Source organism: Lepisosteus oculatus, chromosome 3 (assembly GCF_040954835.1).
Source record: "Lepisosteus oculatus isolate fLepOcu1 chromosome 3, fLepOcu1.hap2, whole genome shotgun sequence".
Taxonomy (NCBI): domain Eukaryota; kingdom Metazoa; phylum Chordata; class Actinopteri; order Semionotiformes; family Lepisosteidae; genus Lepisosteus; species Lepisosteus oculatus.
Window position 1 is genome coordinate 38,152,912 of NC_090698.1, and position 21,532 is coordinate 38,174,443.

Sequence of the window (21,532 nt, forward strand, 5' to 3'; positions counted from 1 at the left end):
TGGGTGGGGGTAAACAGAACACTGTTCAGCACTGAAATTAACTCTCTCCAAAAAGGCTTGGTAAATATCTTTACATTAGGATTTAGAATTTAATGTTTAGCTGCTCTAAATTTTTAATTTTGTTGGGAAGGTTTTTAGTGAGTTTAATGATCTCCCCCTGAAGAAAGTGTACTTGATAACAGTTTATAAAAAGATTGGTGTTAGATTACCTTAGATAGCTCACGAAACACATAAAGAGACATAATAGACAAATATTGTGTACACCAAACCATAAAATGCTTCCAAGTGGCTACCCACAGGGCTATTTTGCAAACAGAAACAACAAATAATAAAAATAACACAATGATATATTCAAATGGTGTCCAAGAACACTGAACTGATCCTGAAGATAATATGTGCTATCTATCAAGGACACCAGAAGCTGTCTGGCTTGCCTGTAACATTTTAATATGCCTAAGAGCGATTTAAACACCACGTGCAATATCCCAAGCAAAAGGAAACTAAATCATGAAAGTGAAGCTGGGCTTCATCTACAAATAAGTAGGGGCAAAGTTTAGAATTATGCCACAGATGGAAATAATTTGACCTCAATGCGGCAGAAATATAAGACCCCAAAAACCGAAATCTTATAGTACTCCAAGGGCTCTTGTTTTTTTCTGAATATTGATGACAAGGCCATATAAGGACAGTGAAACATACAGTGTAAGTTGTGCTGAACTAGGCTGCCTCTCTCCATCAAAAAATAAATCCTTTCTTTGAGATCAAAACAATTTAATGGCTGGGGGACTACTTTTCACACAGTTACCAAATTATTAAGATTATGTTTACTTTTCATTGTTACTTTTTCCACTGTATTTTTAAAATCTACGCAACATATGTACTAAATTAACTAAAAAACATCTACGCAAGTCCCTTTTTTAAATAAACTTAATTTGACTGTGCTGTGTTTAGAAAGCTTGCACCAAAACAGCAATACATTTTTTAACTGAACATATATTGATAAGCAGTATTATTTCATTAGAGCTGTGTGTAAACTATTTTGTATTAGGTCCTTGTTTTATAATGGGCACTGAAAATAGAGACAAGACAATTAAAGGTTAAATTAATAGTTACTCTAAAACAAAAGCAATTTTAGGTATTGCCTATAGTAAAATTCTCCTCTTTGATTGGCATTATTTGGATGATCAATTAGAATCAATTGTTAGTCATTGTTTTAATAAGATAAAGGATAAATGGCCTGGTTTTGATTTCTTTTTTTTATAAAGGAATGGCTTAACTATATGCAACAAAACAAAAAAAGAACAGAAGTACAACATGCTACTGTATATTGTAAGTAACTCAAGGGTAGCTATATTCCATGGGCATAAAATCATAACAGCAGGATCTCTGAGAGTCTCAAATGGCTAAGGTGTGTTCACACAATCTATGATTCCCAGTCAGGGAAGAAGGCAATCACTGGCTTTGGGCTGTGTGACACTTCCTCATTTTCCCATAATGTCATAGGTTCTGTAAGAGGACCCAGGGAAGGGTCATTTATAACTGGTATTTCCGGAACGAAACACTGAAAATACTAGATATAGACCTGGGCAAGATGGCCACCAAGGATAACCAGCTGACCCGCTGTTGGAAAAGGCCTATGCAGCGAAACAAGGAGACACAGCTGAGCTACATCAGGAAACAGAATATAAATGTCCCAGAAGTGGTGAGCCAGCGCGGAAGGTGATAAGGTGAATGCATTTTTGAGGAAGGAGGGGGGGATTAGGATTGTGCTTGAAAGGAATAAGGAATAACGGACTACGGTTTACGGTTTACGGTTTACAACTACGATTTACGGATTACGACTTGGTTACGGTATGGATTGGTGTGGACATACGGACTTTGAAATCTGGATTATTTAAGGATACTGGAAACGGATTACGGATCGGAATTGGAAAATGTACGAACAAAAAACGGAGAATATCAGTGTGGTGTGAGTAACATCCTTTTTACACCTGCTTTTCCCCCGGCGACACCTTAGTTCGTAGTTGCTTCTAAATTATAAATAATACAAGCCAGACACTTAATTCAAAACAAAACTGTACCAATCAGCAACAAAATGCATTAATGTATAATTCAGCAGGTACTGAACTAGCTATTACATACAGTGCCTTGCGAAAGTATTCGGCCCCCTTGAACTTTTCAACCTTTTGCCACATTTCAGGCTTCAAACATAAAGATATACATTTTTTATTTTATGTGAAGAATCACCAACAAGTGGGACACAATTGTGAAGTGGAACGAAATCTATTGGATTTTTGAAACTTTTTTAACTAATAAAAAAATGAAAAGTGGGGCGTGCAAAATTATTCGGCCCCCTTGCGTTAATACTTTGTAGAGCCACCTTTTGCTGCGATTACAGCTGCAAGTCGCTTGGGGTATGTCTCTATCAGTTTTGCACATCGAGAGACTGAAATTCTTGCCCATTCTTCCTTGCAAAACAGCTCGAGCTCAGTGAGGTTGGATGGAGAGCGTTTGTGAACAGCAGTTTTCAGCTCTTTCCACAGATTCTCGATTGGATTCAGGTCTGGACTTTGACTTGGCCATTCAAACACCTGGATACGTTTATTTGTGAACCATTCCTTTGTAGATTTTGCTGTATGTTTGGGATCATTGTCTTGTTGGAAGATAAATCTCCGTCCCAGTTTCAGGTCTTTTGCAGACTCCAACAGGTTTTCATCCAGAATGGTCCTGTATTTGGCTGCATCCATCTTCCCCTCAATTTTAACCATCTTCCCTGTCCCTGCTGAAGAAAAGCAGGCCCAAACCATGATGCTGCCACCACCATGTTTGACAGTGGGGATGGTGTGTTGAGGGTGATGAGCTGTGTTGCTTTTACGCCAAACATATCGTTTTGCATTGTGGCCAAAAAGTTCGATTTTGGTTTCATCTGACCAGAGCACCTTCTTCCACATGTTTGGGGTGTCTCCCAGGTGGCTTGTGGCAAACTTTAGACGAGACTTTTTATGGATATCTTTGAGAAATGGCTTTCTTCTTGCCACTCTTCCATAAAGGCCAGATTTGTGCAGTGTAAGACTGATTGTTGTCCTATGGACAGACTCTCCCACCTCAGCTGTAGTTCTCTGCAGTTCATCCAGAGTGATCATGGGCCTCTTGGCTGCATCTCTGATCAGTCTTCTCCTTGTCTGAGCTGAAAGTTTAGAGGGACGGCCAGGTCTTGGTAGATTTGCAGTGGTCTGATACTCCTTCCATTTCAAGATGATCGCTTGCACAGTGCTCCTTGGGATGTTTGAAGCTTGGGAAATCTTTTTGTATCCAAATCCGGCTTTAAACTTCTCCACAACAGTATTACGGACCTGCCTGGTGTGTTCCTTGGTCTTCATGATGCTCTCTGCGCTTTCAACAGAACCTTGAGACTATCACAGAGCAGGTGCATTTATACACAGACTTGATTACACACAGGTGGATTCTATTTATCACCATCAGTCATTTAGGACAACATTGGATCATTCAGAGATCCTCGCTGAACTTCTGGAGTGAGTTTGCTGCACTGAAAGTAAAGGGGCCGAATAATTTTGCACGCCCCACTTTTCATTTTTTTATTAGTTAAAAAAGTTTCAAAAATCCTATAGATTTCGTTCCACTTCACAATTGTGTCCCACTTGTTGGTGATTCTTCACATAAAATAAAAAATTTATATCTTTATGTTTGAAGCCTGAAATGTGGCAAAAGGTTGAAAAGTTCAAGGGGGCCGAATACTTTCGCAAGGCACTGTATTATTATTGTTTGCTGTTGCATGGGTTATAATTCAAATTGAAAAGAAAAAAATCATATTGTATATATGCTGCTGAAGTATCAAAAACAAATGTCTTCAACAGATTCTATTTTTTCTCCCAAGGGGTGAATTTTCTATTTTTTTTCTATGGGTGGCTGCATCAATAGATGGGACTACAAGAATAAAAAATCTATATTTTACTCAAACCAGAAACCAATACTTATTGTCATGACATCACTAAAAGTCTTGTGCATTGTGTATAATCAGTGTACAGGTAGTGGACAAAAAATGGAAACAAATTTACACCAAACCAAACATGTAAACTCTCTTTACTCTCTCACTATATTGGTGCACACATCAAATTGGTGTTAAATTAAAAATCCACTTCAAACAATGCAGCTATTTGATTGCATTTTTTTAAATCTAAATAAATATCAAAATAAACTTATGCTCCAAACCCGACCAGTCATTTTCCAAGATGATTAACGCAAAGATAAAGAAGAATACAAATTATGCTTGTATAGAAGCTGTTTGCCCAATGACCAAGTTGTTAAATTATATAAGTCATTTCTGATCTTCCTTATAGAAACCAGAGGATGCAAACATGTTTTCTGTACAGCAAAACCAGAAAGGTAAATTAAATTATATCCTTGAGAAAGAAAAAATATATTGATAATAAAGTGCTATTCTGTTCCAAAAAGGTTAACATTTCATGACTATTACTAGACAAGGACCTACTGCAGACCAACTGACAGTAAATAAGAATCTTAATACAGTGTCAGATGGAAGCACTAATGTACATGTACCTTGTACTCTCCACATGCACAACACATACCTGTTGATTTATTGGATGCTCTCCGTCTGATCTCTGTCACCATCAGCCGTGACACTTGAGTTGTGAACTGCAGCAGATCTGAAAATTTCTCAGTCATTGTACTCGGAGGAGCATTCCCAAAAACCTTTGTAACAGGGACGAGAAAAATACAGCTTGGCTCAGAAAAACAGTATCATGAAATAACACCAATGCAAATTTCAAAGCACTACAGTACATTTTGATTTTCCAAGAAGTCATCATTTTCATATCGGCATCACTGTTCATAAGAAACACAACTTAACAGAAATTCAAAGTGTTGAAGGTAAACATATACTTCGTTTGCGGACAGAATTTATAGATATTTACAATGTTTAGTGGTGGATCCATGTGTTGTATGTGATTTAAGCATTAAGATTGTGAAACCTTTCATGCCTGCCAAAAGTATAGTTAACAAATGGTGTGTAAACTTTGAAATACAAACATATCATAAGAAATGTTAATGAAAGCAAAGAAATTCTAATTAGATTTGTATCTGAAGATGTGGAGCAACCACAATTAGACCAATTTCACATAGAACTTGTCTCACTGTTCCACTTGTGACTAATGACTATGCCAGTTCCACATGACAATTGATTTTAAAGATGTGAATGGATTTGGAAGAGAGCAATTACCCACATACCACAGCATCTCTTCCTACAACTATATTTATGTCACTATATTTGTAAAACTACACAGATCAGTGTACTTTGTATTAAGAAAAAAATCAAATTTAACTAAAAAGGCTCACATACAGTACAATATTTCTAAGACATCTACTGTAATTTGCTAAGGCTACATACTTAAGATCTGTAAAGAAAATACCTTTTAGAAAAGAATCTCAGAACTGACCACTGAGCACATGCAAAACAGACATTTTATGTCCACTTCTGTCAATTGAATAACCTACAGATAATGAACACCATTTTTTCACCATGTTTTTAATGTTTGATGATTCCCCACACCAAAAATAAACTTCTTCTGTCTCCAGAAAAGTGCTATATAAGTGTAAGCAATTATTATTATATTAAGTTAAGCATTTAAGCAGTAATACAATAAATCCATTATTACAGTATTAGTTCCACTGCAATGCCATTTATGGTTGTGCTAAATAAATTCTGTGATTAAATTAGCTTCAATGTTCAAAATGTTTATTTTTCATATCTATATAAAAATATCTCATAACAGTACAAAATGTACTTCTAAATCTGAGACCAATGGCATTCTTTTTTTATTTAATTTTAAATACTGTAACAGATATTTGACTTATGAAATGCAGCATTTCAAAAATTTTTCTTCCTGTAATGCAATAATCTCTTGATCATATTTTTAAAAAATGGATGAAGAAAACAGCAAATTCATCAGAACACAAGAGAAAGCATAAAGGTTCTGTATATAAATTTTGCAGGTCTCAGTATGTGACAAACACAACATCAGATTTTTAAACTGGGAAGCCGGTGTTTAGGGTCCAAGTTTTAAGGCCAATGTAAAGACATATTCTGATAGCTCTGAGTCACACTGTAATAATAATAATAATAATAATAATAATAATAATAATAATAATAATTGCTTACACTTATATAGTGCTTTTTATGGACACTCTACTCAAAGCGCTTTACAGGTAATGGGGACTCCTCTCAACCACCACTAATGTGCAGCATCCACCTGGATGATGCAACGGCAGCCATAGTGCGCCAGAACGCTCACCACACATCAGCTATTAGTGGGGAGGAGAGCAGAGTAATGAAGCCAATTCATAGACGGGGATTATTAGGAGGCCATGATTGATAAGGGCCAATGGGAAATTTTGGCCAGGACACCGGGATTACACCCCTACTCTTTACGAGAAATGACCTTGGATTTTTAATGACCACAAAGAGTCAGGACCTCGGTTTTACGTCTCATCCCAAGGACACCGCCTGTTTACAGTATAGTGTCCCCGTCACTTTACTGGGGCATTAGGACCCACATGGACCACAGGGTGAGCACCCCCTGCTGGCCCCATTAACACCACTTCCAGCAGCAACCTTAGTTTTTCCAAGGAGGTCTCCCATCCAGGTACTGACCAGGCTCACACCTGCTTAGCTTCAGTGGGCTGCCAGTTCTGAGTTGCAGGGTGATATGGCTGCTGGCAAAACTGTAGAACTGCCTCATACAGCCTTTAATGAAGTCCTAGTCCCAATAAGGCAGAACTCCATATATTTCTGACTGGTTCCTCACTGGCCATTTGACAGTAATTCTAAAGTTAACCTTTAGTTCTTAATTATACATAATTACAAAAATATGAAACAATGAAAATATTTTCATGAGTTATGAATCAGCAATTACAAACCTTTTCATATCTGCAGACCTCTTAAAAAAAACATTGTGTGGGTCACCACGTGCTTTTTTAAAATTCATTATACATGAAAATGTAATGCAATAATAAGAGTAATGAGAAACATGTCATCTGGACTCAATAAAACATTAATGATGTACCCTCCTTAACCCTTTTTCCAATCCAGCCCTTCAGAGCCATGTCCACCAATGGATCTTAAATTGTTTTGGAAAATATACAGAGTACATGCCTGGTTGAATCTTTGAATTCCAAAACATCACATTTTTCCATCTTATTCAGTACGCAAAGTAAAAAGAAATATCAAAAGTATCAAAAATATCAAAATAAAAGTAGAAAGAAACAACAAACAATTTTCATTTTCTTTTTTCAAAAGTCAATTTTTCAAGTTGTAGCACTTGTATGAACCCAAACCTTTTCACAGGCCTTTGTCAGTGTCAACTATTTTGTATAAAAATGTGAGACTGATAGAACAAAGACAACAAATTCCAGGAATGTTGAAATCTCTTTGTTGCTTCACAATAAATAGATAAGATTTTTAATATTTTGCGATTGAGCAAATTTTTGCTTTTGCATATATTGCAATTGTATATTTGTATATTTACTCTAAAATGGTAAATTAGCAGCTTGTGTTCTTTGAATATTGCTATTTTTTACTACTGAAAGTCATCATGAAAATTGTCTTACAAAGAATGATTGTGCTGCTAGGATGGGATTTGAAATACACTATTTTGAAGGTTGTCTTGTTTCTTATGATCCATAGTTAGTGATGCCGTGTTTTGATTTTGCTGCTAAAGTGGATGAAAATTACTGGTTGAACTATATGTTATTTAACAATGTTATTTATTAAGTCTGCACTAAGTCATAAATTTGTTTGTTAAAAAAATATTTCACTGCTGTAAAAACAAATTTAATGGTTGTATTTTGAGGATATTGGAGATTATTTGCATGTGCAAAACTTTGTAAAAATGGTAAAATTTAAATTATGTGAAATTCTTACTCATTGATTTAACAATATGGCTTTTCCCTTAATGGGTTAAAAATATCTGTGCATAATACTTAGCTAGCAAAGGATAATCAGTGAGGCAAAAGCACTTATTTAAATATGTACAATTCAAAAGGGCATGAGTACCTTTCTTCAGTGGACCTAAGCAGAAGTAGTTGATAATGAACACTGACCATTTCTACCATAGTTTTTGCTAACGGTGCTACACAACAGCCAATTCAAATGTGTTGGTGTGTCAAAGCAGGAGTCAAAATCACTAAAACAAATACTCAAAACTTCAAAAATAACCTTTGCAGTTGCACATATGGCCAATTCAATCAAGGTCTGAAAGCTTTGCAATGTCAGTTGATACATTCACTTGTAAAACCTTGAAGCAAATTTTCCATATTCTTGCTATCTGCTTTTATTAATGTTCTGGGCATTCTCTCCAGTTTTGCATTGAACTGTTTCATGTCACAGTGAGATTGTACTTGATTGTAAAGCCTTCTCGCCTAGCATGGTACTCAACGTTCCTGTTGCTGCTTGTAATCATATATCTTTGTCAATTGCATGAGGTTTTCCAGCCTTATTCCAGCCAGTGCATTATTTTCTGGCTTTCCTTGAATTCTCAGTTTGTTGCAAAAAAAATAAATGTTTTGTTTTTAAGTAACAAAACGGATTAGTTGGTATTATTTGACAGCACTTCATAACACAGAATACACAGTGGCCACAGCTCATCTTCAGTGCCAGTCCACTCTAGTCCCTGTTCTAAGCACTTATTGCATTATTTTTGCTTACTTCACTTGTATTGCAAAGTTTCAATGTTCCAAGCAAAATACTGTGTTGAACATTGTGCTCATTGGCAGTTTCTTTACCTTTGGGCATTACTATATTAACCCACCACTATACTCTTGGTACTTTTGGTACTTTCTGCTACGTTCACTACAACTGCCACCTTATGCATGCATAAAATATACAACATATTTATGTCTCACAGTGTAACCACAAACAAAAGCAAAAGCAAAAACTCATCAGTAGCAGTAATAATAATGGTATACATTCCTTGCGCCCATTGCTTGCAGGGTACTAGGACTATTGTAACTTCATAGACCACAAGGTTGAACAGACCAAAGGCTGAAAACTCCAATTATACAGGAAAAGAGTAATAGATTTTGGGTCAATTCAAGTATGGAATTACTCCCCACGAGAGTCTATGTAAAATAAACACAATAGTTTGTGGCTGTTGAGAAATATCTGTAAATGTATTTGCATGCTTAGATGCCTGAAAAACAAGTCACTATTTGTGACCATTTTTTAATATATCCTTTGTAAGCAACAACTTCATAAACAAAGTTTCTGTCACAAAATTAATATGATAAAACTAAATTCTTCATTAACTGGAAAAACAACGATGAAACATAAAAAGCAAAAACAAATATAAACTACATTTTTATATACCTAATAGAAACAGCCTAGTCTTAGGTGATGTACTGTAGTCAAGAGTATATTAAAGAATTAGTAATGCTAGAGTTTACCTGAAGTAACATAGACAACACACAAATTCCAATTAAAAGGCCAGTATCATGTCTGCACTATTACTACAAACTGTATTACGCATAAATGAAAAAGGGATTACTTTGTTACTTATCTCTTCAAATGTATGCAGAAGATTACAGAGAGGAAAGATAGTGTACACATAAAACATTTTGTATTATTTTTACTGACTAGTAGGTTTATTCATGGAAGTCAATTATCTCCTAGTTAAATATTCAAATACTGTGTGAACTCCATCCACCAAACTCTCACACTTGTAGGAGTACACAGAGAGCAACTGTTTTAAAAAAGTGGATGTAAAGTACCAAGCTTTTATTTACTTACCTTCTGAAACATTAAGGTTTTTTAGTATTTTGAATGTGACCAAATACATGTATTTAATATACACTGCAGGAAGCAACTTATACATATTTGTTACAGATGGACCACAGGAAAGGACAATAACAATAATTCCTATTCTTCACTTTAATCCTGATTAATATGTTCAAAATTGACAAAATTAACACAAATGACTACTTCTAATATGATACCAAAATAAGAACCATTGTTTTTGGAAGTGATCAACCTGACACTTAGCATTTCATGCAGTTTAATTACATCCACTTACATTACATTCAGTCCTGTTTCAGAACTGCACCTTAAGGGCTGCAGCAATACTTGAGAAGTTAACTGGGTCATCACCTTGTTGGTGAAACAGACACCATAAGGCAAGGTGTTCATCTTCAAACACTGGTTGGTAAAATTACTCCAAATTTGGTAGCTATCATTCTAGCTTCAACTCAGATGGCCACATTTCTGATGGATGGATTACCATTTTTTTCATTAATGCATATTCCATACAGGAACTTTGATCAAAACAAAAACTATTTGGCCAATTACTTTCAGTCTGACAGTTATTATTTCAAAGAAAATACAATAAACACAGCAAAATGGTGCTTCCAAAATGGCAGCCTGTCCACCATTTTTTTTGTGAACTTCAAACTACCAGTATCTTAGGAACTGTAACTGGTTCACTAGAAACATGTTTCATCACTCTTAAACCTGCTTCAGAGTTGAAAAGTGACTTTATACTTGCAGGTCAAACTTACTAGATGAAACACCATACTACTAACTGCTCTTCTTCAAATAAGTAAATCAGTGGAATTGTTCTTGGAAACCTTTTAGATTGCTTGATATTTTTAAGGTGTCTCAGTCACAGTATGTTGCCATTTTGCCATCCCTAAAAACTATCCCATGTTAAAAAATAAACTGGAAATAGTGCTTAAGCAGTATAAATCTCACGTGGTTAATGGCTGTTCAAAACATACTCATTAATGAAAGATGACCTGAAAAGGTAAACAGAAGAATATTGAACATGTCTGGAAAAATAAATATCCTTTACCCCTGTCATGTGTGGGTGTCTCTGTGCATTTGAATGTGAGCTGACTGAAAGAGATAAAGTAGCATGTCCTTTCAAAAAGTGTTGAATAAAAATGACAGAAGCTCTTTTCTTTTACATTTGACATTTATCTTTTGTGTTTATACATTCTATCCGATGTGAAATCACCAGGAATTTAAAAGGAACCTCTGTGGCATACAGCGAGAATGAGTGATCATGTTCCTCTATCATGCCTACCTGCTAGGACAAATAATTTTTACAAGTTACTATCAACTTGAAGAGCTCATTTGCCACTGGTGTCACTCCAAGCTTGTAGGAGCACAGTAGGTCCCAGGAACTGCTGTAATGTAGAAATCTGAGAGAACCCCAGCCATCTAATGCCCACTAAGCACCAGCAGCATGCAATAAATTGTGTGTGTGTTGCCAGTTAGAAACCACTGTTATGCTGAGAAGTAAAATGCTGGAGGTAATCAACTACTACCCCATCCCACCCCTTCATTCACCCTGTTGAAAACTGGAAGCATCATATAGAGCTTCTCTTCCTGTTCCTTCTGCGTCATGTGGCGTGGCGGGTGGCAGAGCTCTGAGAAGAGGCGACGCAAATGCATGAGTCCCAGGGCATTGTCCTGCGGGCTGCACTCCTCCTGCCGGGGACGCCCCATAATCCTCTTAACCATGTTCATTTTAAGAGGCTTCTTCAGACCAAAGCCAGCCCTGCAAGAAAGAAAGGAAGGAGTCAGTAAATCCAAAAATCTGGTCAGCAATGAATGTCTGGCAAACAACAGCCCCCAGCAGTTAAATGTTCATTTGGATGCTGCATCACATTACAGAAAAAACAGCCTTTAAACAACTGCCAGGTACAGCTCTTACCATTACACTAATTTTCTGTTATAACCTCTGGTCTTTATAGCCAAGAACGCACTACATGACTATCTATGAATATATTAATTAACAACCAGTACTAATGTTGCATAATGGACATCATTCAACAAAAATACAGAAGATTTACAGTAGATTTGCATTTTCGATCAATTTGTGTATACACAGTCAGTGGAGAAAAATAAATGAAAAATAAAATAATACGGGAAATTTCACAAATTCAAATTTGGTGCAATACACTTTGGGAACTAGTTACGCCATCGCTTTTTTTATATTGTGCTGCATTACCCTCAGTATGGCTCATAAACCAAAAACAAGTACGAAGGGTAAAGGCAAGTTAAGAAAAGTGCCTGATTCAGAGTTAAAAACTGAGATACTGAACACGTTAAATAGTGCAATTTTCATCAGCTACACATACCTATCACAAACCTATCACTAGGTTTGGGTGAGTGTTCCCTGCATTTAATTATATATCTATTTTAGTTAATTATAATAATTGCTTACACTTATATAGTGCTTTTCTGGACACTCCACAGGTAATTGGGACTCCCCTCCACCACCACCACTAATGTGCAGCATTCACCTGGATGATGCAACGGCAGCCATAGTGCGCCAGAACGCTCACCACACATCAGCTAGTAGTGGGGAGGAGAGCAGAGTAGTGAAACCAATTCATAGATGGGGATTATTAGGACGCCATGACTGCTAAGGGCCAATGGGAAATTTGGCCAGGATGCCAGGGTTATGCCCCTACTCTTTTCGAAAAACGCCCTGGGATTTTGAATGACCACAGAGAGTCATCCGATGTCTCATCCGAAGGACGGCACCTGTTTACAGTATAGTGTCCCAGTCACTATACTGGGGCATTAAGACACACATGGACCGCAGGGTGAGCACCCCCTGATGGCCCTACTAACACCTCTTCCAGCAGCAACCTTAGTTTTTCCCAGGAGGTCTCCCATCCAGGTACTGATCAGGCTCACACCTGCTTAGCTTCAGTGGGTTGCCAGTTGTGAGTTGCAGGGAAATATGGTTGTTGCTCTATTTTGTATAAAAACATACAGCACTTTATTTGCTGTATTATTGTTTTCATACTTTAAACTACAAACAGTACATAGACATAGCAATACACTTACAACTGACATGTTTCAGGGAGGGGAATAGTCTAAGGGAGGATTTTGGGTATATGTGCAACCGTGTAAAACACAGGTCTACTGTAATTAATAATTATATATTAAGTATTAATGTTATATTCATAAATCCTATATATTGTACTTTCAAATTCCTCATTACCATTTTTTAAACTACAACTTAAGAAAAAGCAACTGAGCCAGACATCACACAGCAGTGAAAAAATAATCTGCTCACAAGGAATAACACTGGATTATTTTTTTTATTTCTCTACATTAGAGTTGCATGTGTCCTTTAATGATCTTTTCTACAATACAACCATTCTGATATACATATATTTCATTTAAGTCTTAAAATTTGTCCAATACTTTTAAAATAATTTTTATTAAAATTAATGAAAAATACACATTATAATCATTTCATGTATTTAAAAGTGGTATAAAAATATTCATAATCAGTCAGCATTGATTTTTTAATCCCTTTTTAATTAGGCAGGAAAACTTCTAAAATATTTTAAATACCCTCACTATACTAATAAACTTTGCTAGTGCGGATATTTCAGGCTAAGAGAACTTTATGTCATATTTTCTTAAACGAATGCACAATAACACTAAAATATCTTGACAATGCTATGTGAAGCTGCATCACAGCTTTCCCCTGAAGGTAAAGCTATTTATAACAGCTCCTTAGAATAGATTTTTTCAAGTCTATGGAACAAAAACATGTATTTTGGATATCAATACAACACTTATAATAAATGTCATTTAGGTTTCACTACATAACCAAATGTGAATTTAGAAAGAGCACATATTTTGCCTTTTTACTTCAGAAAACTGAATTTAATTTTGTGGCACCAAAAAAAATAGGCAAAAGGTTAATGGAACACCGTGACTACCCATTTTATTATAGCGCATCTTTAACAAAATATTTTAACTTTCTAAAATTGGATTTTAGCTTAAGTTTAATCTAAGGCACAATACGAAGAGAGAAGATCACCACTATCCATATATGTTGCAAAGGTGCCTCTAAAATAAAGCGGTACTTATTGTAAAACTTATTATTCTGCTGAAGACTTCTCTTCTGAATGACAAAGCAGTTTAGACATACTTTCGTTTCTGACATAAACATATGACCTGTCTAACCACACCCACTCATACAGTAATACATGTATGAAATAAGATGAAGAAAGAATTTCAGTGTAATTCTGTATTCCTCAGAAATGTTTAAGGAGCCTCAAAGGTAATACTGTAATTTAATCATTTTAAAAATGCAAGTTTTACAAGTCAATGTAGATAACTATAAGTAGATTAATTAATATATAATATACAGTAACCTACAGTGAGATTTTTAGTTATACAAACTATCCATTTAACTGTCTTAACACAAGCACAACAAGAAACACCAACATTCTTGTTTGTGTTCTTTTGCAAAGATTGTACTTAAGAGAAAAAAAACAAATCAAAGATAATGCATAAAGTACTCACTACAAAATGTTTTGTAATAACACACATTTCCCAAAAGATACACTAGACCTTGATTTAGCCAGTGCATGTAAAACCAAATCAAGTCAAGGTGGCTTAAGTCCTTGCAGCTTGGAATGGGTTGCTGGCAGGCTAAGAGAAAGTAAGGGCAAAGGAGAGTGCAAAACCCACTGCCTAATCCAGTATTGGCCCGGTGTTCTAACTTTAAATGGGACACCTTGAAGAAATGAGTAATGAAGGACTTTGTGTGACCTCTGCACGTCCACAAACCTGCCCACTAAACGTGAAGAACCCAATAAGCTTCGAAAGAGTTCATTGCAGCTCTGGCATCCATCTGACATACAGGGTAGGGTACATACAGCAAGATGACATAAACACTTAAGTGTCACCACCATTCTCTGACCTTTCTGCTCCCAGGAAAGTGCTATGAGCAGTCCACCTCAGAGGACAAACATGCATGCAGTGCCTTCTCCTACACAAAAGGTGATGTCATCACTTTGCAAACTTCTGACAAAGAGAACGACACCATTGGGCAGGGGATACAGCCCTTTGCAGCAGAGATAAAGACTCATCCAAGGTTTATATGGAAGCAACAGAGTGCTGGTGGAGGCGACAAATATCAATATTCAAACCAGAAATCCCCATTTTCCTTTTTGATACACTCAGAAAGCCAGATTCAGTGACAACAGTCAGAGGAACAGCCTTACAGAGAACTCCAGCCTAAGGTAAAACAGACAAACATCACATGGGTCTGCCCATAATGCAGAGGTACTCCCTCAGACAACACCTTTACTTACTAAAAAGGGAGGGAGGAACAAGCAGTAGGGCCACACCATGTTGAAATATGAAAGACAAATTTTCCAGAGGCTCCTAATCCGCAGATAAAACATAGGAAAGACTACACATTTGGCAGTTTGGTCCATGCTTCACACAGGAAACATGAGCTGTCTGTGAGATTCTGTGGGGCCTCTGAGTTGTTCAGACTGGTAAGAGAGAGTGAGGCAAACAGCAGGGTAACCTGCAAAAAGGTTCAAGTCTTGCAATCCCCTAGAGCAAGAGCTCCTTGGAGTACTTCCATGTGTCCAAACGCTAGACAAGTCCTCTTGGAACATGGATACACAGACTAGGCTCAAAGCTCTTTTTTCATTTTATTCTTCACTTTTGCTAGTTGTTCCTTTAAACTATATCACAGACCCTGCAAGAAATCGATATCCCCCATGTTGATTCCTCCAGCTAGTCAAGCAGCTTTCCAGCTTTCTGTTTCTCCTTAACTGGAAGCAGGGCTCAATAGACCCCTAGCTCAGCCACGTGTGTAGAATTCAAGCAATCAAATTCAAGGAAGAAGTCAAGATCTCAAAGGATAAATCCAATTGTGTCAAAGGAATGACCTTAAGACCTTAAGAACTTGAGAAATGCAAAACCAATATAAAGCCTGAAACAGTATAAATGAAGATGCCTACATCATTCTTCTAGTGTACTGTTTCATGCTGTGGCAAGAAGCAGAGGTCCAAGTCAAGGCTCGTGACATGGAAAATAAAATGATTCACTTGGTTTACTTACTGCATTCAGATTTAAGGAACTTAAAGTTCCAGGATCTGCAATACTGAAAGCGATCACAGCATCTCTATCATGACCTATAGGAAGTCCCTGCCAGTGAACTTTGATTGTTTGAAGAAACTAGCATTTTCACTACCACCTTAATTCAGTTCTTTGTTCCTCCCATAGCTGGTTAACAACTGAGCACTGAGAGGCTTGTGTACTGCTTAAAGTGTCAGCTTGTGTTTGGAAAACTCTGCAAAGGAAAGCAAGGGCAAGGATTATACTAAATGTTAAGAAGTGCATATTAATTTATTAATTTTAGATGTTCTTATACTTGAGTATTACATTTTTATTAATCACAATTAAAATCTGTAAAAACAAGTGCATTCGCTATAGTAACTTCTGGCACAATCCTTCTGAAAGGTTGCAGATCCCTGTGTTATATCCATGCAGTCTTGTATGAGAAGGTGGTAGATGAGTGATGTTGCAGAGTCCAAACGGACAAATTTTGATATATAAGCTCACTAGAGGTCAGGAAGAAGTGCATGTCCTAAAGAAATAATAACAGGATTTTTCATGAAAGGGCTATTTTTAATGTTGCTAGTAAAGGCTTTGTGCACAGCATTAGCACAGTTACCCTCATTTTAATAGTCAATGTAGCTACGGAAAAACACTGTGTGCGTATGTTTTTGAAGGTCTTCTGTAAGTATTTTAATTCATAATTTGACAAGATAAAAACACAGGAAATGCCAAATCTAAGCTTTTTTACTTGTCCAATGTGTGAAAACATCTAACTACCCACAAGTCAAAGTAGTTTTTAGCAACTGGTAAAGCTGTATTTTCAAATTCTAAACTAAATATCTTCATTCAACCATAACAAAATAAAATTTCTATAAACCTATACAATACAATGTCCTGATATCCATAAATGGGTCAGGGAAAGTCTTTTCCAGCCTTTTTTTTTGCACAATTGTTTGATTGACTGACTAACTACTTTAATACTGAATGAGCTTTTAAATATTTACACTTTTTGCTGAAAATATTCTTCTTCATGAAAGAGTATGCTTAGGGTGAAAACGGGTTATCTTTCTGTCCTCACTTTTTGGAGATCATCTTTTGATCTTTCTTCAGACCAACTAAAAACATGTAGAGCATTAAGAGTAACATTAACATTAAGAGTGTTCAGCACAAAACCTCGAAAAGGTCCACACAATTTACTACAGATAATTGCTGGGCCTATGATTTTTCAAATTGTTTGACAGAACAATTATGAAATAAAAAAACAATGCTCGTCTGAAACTGTATTTAAGGTCAGTCTTTTTTGAAAATTAAATTCCACACCCTATATTTTGCCACCTGAAAGAATGGTATGCTTTTGTCCATTTGGTACTGACTGTGCATGTCGTACTACAGTCATTAGTATCATCATACAATCAATAAAATAGCTTTTTCTAAAAACTGACCATTATTTTTCATTATTATATTTAAATGTAATGTTTCAACCAGTAATAATATCTGATTTAAAATGATTCTCAACAAAATAACTGTTAAAATACATTTAGTTTTCTGTCTCTTATAAATGATGTTAAATAATGCAGTTGGGCCAGTACTGAAAGTGCAGCAAATATTCTTAATGTGAAGAAATCCTGCCAGTTTTGTTTTATGGTTTATGAAAAATATATCTCATCATATAGGTCTACAGCTATCTTGGGAATATCTGTACAACTCAGCACAGAGCTTATGACTTCACTTTCTTGCCCTTGGGGGTCTTTCACTTGTATTAAGAAAGAGAAATGTGAAAAGAAAATGTAAAAAATTAATAACCTGCTCAATGCTAATACTGTATTGTATGTCTTATTGTATTGTTCATTATAAAGCCACTTCTTGTCTAGGACAGGACATTTATCATCTTAGTCCATGTGTACTATACAGTCTTAGGTACATACAGAACAGCCTCACTTCAGGATATTTCCTATTGCCCTGAAACAAAAAAAAACCCATCAATCTTACTGGAAAGAAGCATGCACACTGGAATTTCACACGCAAGCCAAGAGAACAAACAGAACAGGCATGCTTGAATAGACCAATATTTGTCAAAAGGGACAAGTTTTTTCAGTTATTAAAGGCCTTATGAAACCACACAGAATACTACATCTATACTTGAACATGGCAGTGGATTTAATTAGATACATAGCATTTTAGTAAATATAGAATTTACTAGAGCATTTTTTTAATGGGTTGGGCTATGAAAATCAAACTTCTCACATTTTTTACTGTTAACTTTTTTACTTTGCTAAATTACTCTTACCCTTTGCTAAATTAGCCAAGTACACATTTAAAGAATTAAATCTGGCATTTCATTTAAGGTTTTGTCAGGGAAACCCTGGGTGTTGCTAAAGCTAAAATTGCACTTTCTACTTAACACATCTTCATACTTGCTAGGAATCATCATCCACACCAAGAGAAAATTAAGAGCATGATTATGAAAAACAATTACTATGAATCCTCAGACATGCATACCAACAGTGCTCTTAATCTGAGCTGTAAAAGTGCAGCCAATATATCTGAGTTTTCTGTACTTATTAATCAGTAAGGTAGATTGTTGTGGGATATCCTGTCACTTTCACTGCACAGCTGCAGTCAGATGGCAAAGACTGGCTGGTTGAAGCTATCTCCTGTTGCTGGCGTTGGCGACTTAACCCTACAATTGTTCTACTGGATGCTGGAATAGTGTCTGGTCATGCCACTGAAATCCTAGAACTGTGTGGATTTTTACAGTTCTGTTTGAAGATAGATGCTTCCAGATTGGAAGGTGTTGTGCTAAGGAGAATCCTTGCCATGTGATCAGGCTTCTACTGTCCTCAACATTTAGTATCACACTCACCACTACATCTCCACATATGTTGTCTTCCTCCAGATCTATCAAGAGCAAAATAATGTTCACTGGCAAATAACAGACTCCACCACTTTCTCTGCCACCATCTAAGACATTCTATGACTCATAGAAATGACGATTTTAGCTCTTCAATGTTAACCCTGAATAGCATCAGAAAACACTGATCATTTTCATGCAGTCATAAAGCTACTATCATTATCCTTATGTGTAGGTTATTTCTTCCAAGAATTTATCATGCAGTAGTCATTGTAATCTGAAAAAGAGCACACAGATGGGATGGTGCTTGGCAAGTATGATAACCCTATGACTTTCAAGATGTGCCATGATGCTCACATTTGAGGAATTTCAAGATTCCATTCACACAGCGAGAACAGCTACAAATTGACCCTACTATACATAGTGCTGGGCGATAATTCGATAATGATAATTATCATGCTATAATTTTCCTCTATATAATTTTAACAAAAGTTCGATAAATGTTCGATATATATGTTTATGCTTTGCACATGATATGCACATGCACACAAAATACTGCGCGAGTGCGGGTGCGTGTTGCACACCGGGCAGCTAACACAGAGTTGTTTACCTGCACGGTGGTGGCTGACAGGATTGTAGTTAGAGTGGAGAAATGAGCGACACTGAAGCAAATGGAGATATAATGGGTAATTTGGAGATATTTGGTGTTTTTACGATCAGACATAAAACAGAGCACTTTAAACTTTGCAGTCTGTCTGAGCAATCTTCTATGTGTGTTTTATCACACTGCAGTATTTTATTTTTCTATTAAGATATTTATTTTGTAAATTTTACTCATGCATATTTTGACATAAAAAAAGACTTGAATACTCTCTACCTCAGATTTGTTTAATGTTTCTGCTGTTTGGCAAGTGTTTGTTGTGTTCTTAAAATAAAGAGTTGTTTAATTTACCAATTAACTTTCACTCAGGAGAAAAAATCTGCTTTTAAACTTGAAAGAAATAATGGTTTTACATTTATTGTCATAATTATCGATATCGACTGATATGAACATTTTTATTGTGATAATGTTTTTGGCCATATCGCCCAGCCCTAACTATACATACTGTTGAAACTGATCCACAAAGAGACACTACAGTGGTGTGAAAAAGTGCTTGCCCCCTTCCTGATTTCTTTTTTTTTTTGCATGTTTGTCACACTGAAATGTTTCAGATCATCAAACAAATTGAAATATTAGACAAAGATAACACAAGTAAACACAAAATGCAGTTTTTAAATGAAGGTTTTTATTATTAAGGAAAAAAAAATCCAAACCTACATGGCCCTGTGTGAAAAAGTGATTGCCCCCTAAACTTAATAACTGGTTGGGCCACCCTTAGCAGCAACAACTGCAATCAAGCGTTTGCGATAACTGGCAATGAGTCTTTTACAGCGCTGTGGAGGGATTTTGGCCACTCATCTTTGCAGAATTGTTGTAATTCAGCCACATTGGAGGGTTTTCGAGCCTTAACCGCTTTTTTAAGGTCATGCCACATCTCAATCGGATTCAGGTCAGGACTTTGACTAGGCCACTCCAAAGTTTTCATTTAGTTTTTCTTAAGCCATTCAGAGGTGGACTTGCTGGTGTGTTTTGGATCATTGTCCTGCTGCAGAACCCAAGAGCCCTTCAGCTTGAGGTCACGAACAGATGGCCGGACATTCTCCTTCAGGTTTGTTGGTAGAATTCATGGTTCCATTTACCACAGCAAGCAGCAAAACAGCCCCAGACCAGCACACTACCACCACCATATTTTACTGTTAATTAATAATTATAATAATTGCTTACACTTATATAGCGCTTTTCTGGACACTCCACTCAAAGCGCTTTACAGGTAATGGGGACTCCCCTTACCAATGTGCAGCATCCACCTGGATGATGCGACGGCAGCCATAGTGCGCCATAGTGCACACATCAGCTATCAGTGGGGAGGAGAGCAGAGAGTAATGAAGCCAGTTCATAGATGGGAATTATTAGGAGGCCATGATTGGTAAGGGCCAATGGGAAATTTGGCCAGGACGGCGGGGTTACACCCCTACTCTTTCCGAGAAACGCCCTGGGATTTTTAATGACCACAGAGAGTCAGGACCTCCCTTTTACGTCTCATCCGAAGGACGGCGCCTGTTTACAGTATAGTGTCCCCGTCACTATACTGGGGCATTAGGACCCACATGGACCGCAGGGTGAGCGCCTCCTGCTGGCCCCACTAACACCTCTTCCAGCAGCAACCTTAGTTTTTCCCTGGAGGTCTCACATCCAGGTACTGACCAGGCTCACACCTGCTTAGCTTCAGTGGGTTGCCAGTTGTGAGTTGCAGGGTGATATGGCTGCTGGCCATATCATCATTATACTGTTGGTATGATGTTCCTTTTCTGAAATGCTGTGTTACTTTTACGCCAGATGTAATGGGACACACACCTTCCAAAAAGTTCAACTTTTGTCTAGTCAGTCCACAGAGTATTTTCCCAAAAGTCTTGGGGATCATCAAGATGTTTTCTGGCAAAACTGAGACGAGCCCTTATGTTCTTTTTCCTCAGCAGTGATTTTCGTCTTGGAACTTTGCCATGCAGGCCATTTTTGCCCAGTCTCTTTCTTATGGTGGAGTCATGAACACTGACCTTAACTGAGGCAAGTGAAGCTTGCAGTTCTTTGGATGTTGTTGTGGGGCTTTTGTGACCTCTTGGATGAGTCATGGCTGCGCTCTTGGGGTAATTTTGGT

The 21,532-nt window shown here is 36.8% G+C and overlaps 1 protein-coding gene across 7 annotated transcripts in view; it reads right to left on the minus strand.

Moving 5' to 3' along the window:
- wdfy3 (WD repeat and FYVE domain containing 3) overlaps positions 1 to 21,532 on the minus strand; it is a 166,052-nt gene that overhangs the window by 123,664 nt on the left and 20,856 nt on the right. For all 7 annotated transcript variants that reach the window (XM_015364893.2, XM_015364898.2, XM_015364884.2 and 4 more), the window contains exons 2-3: positions 11,378 to 11,588; positions 4,608 to 4,731 (exon numbers count right to left, since the gene is read on the minus strand). In XM_015364893.2, coding sequence (XP_015220379.1) covers positions 4,608 to 4,731; positions 11,378 to 11,557 — 304 coding nt within the window. In that variant the 5' untranslated portion in view covers positions 11,558 to 11,588. The remainder of the gene's footprint in view (positions 1 to 4,607; positions 4,732 to 11,377; positions 11,589 to 21,532) is intronic.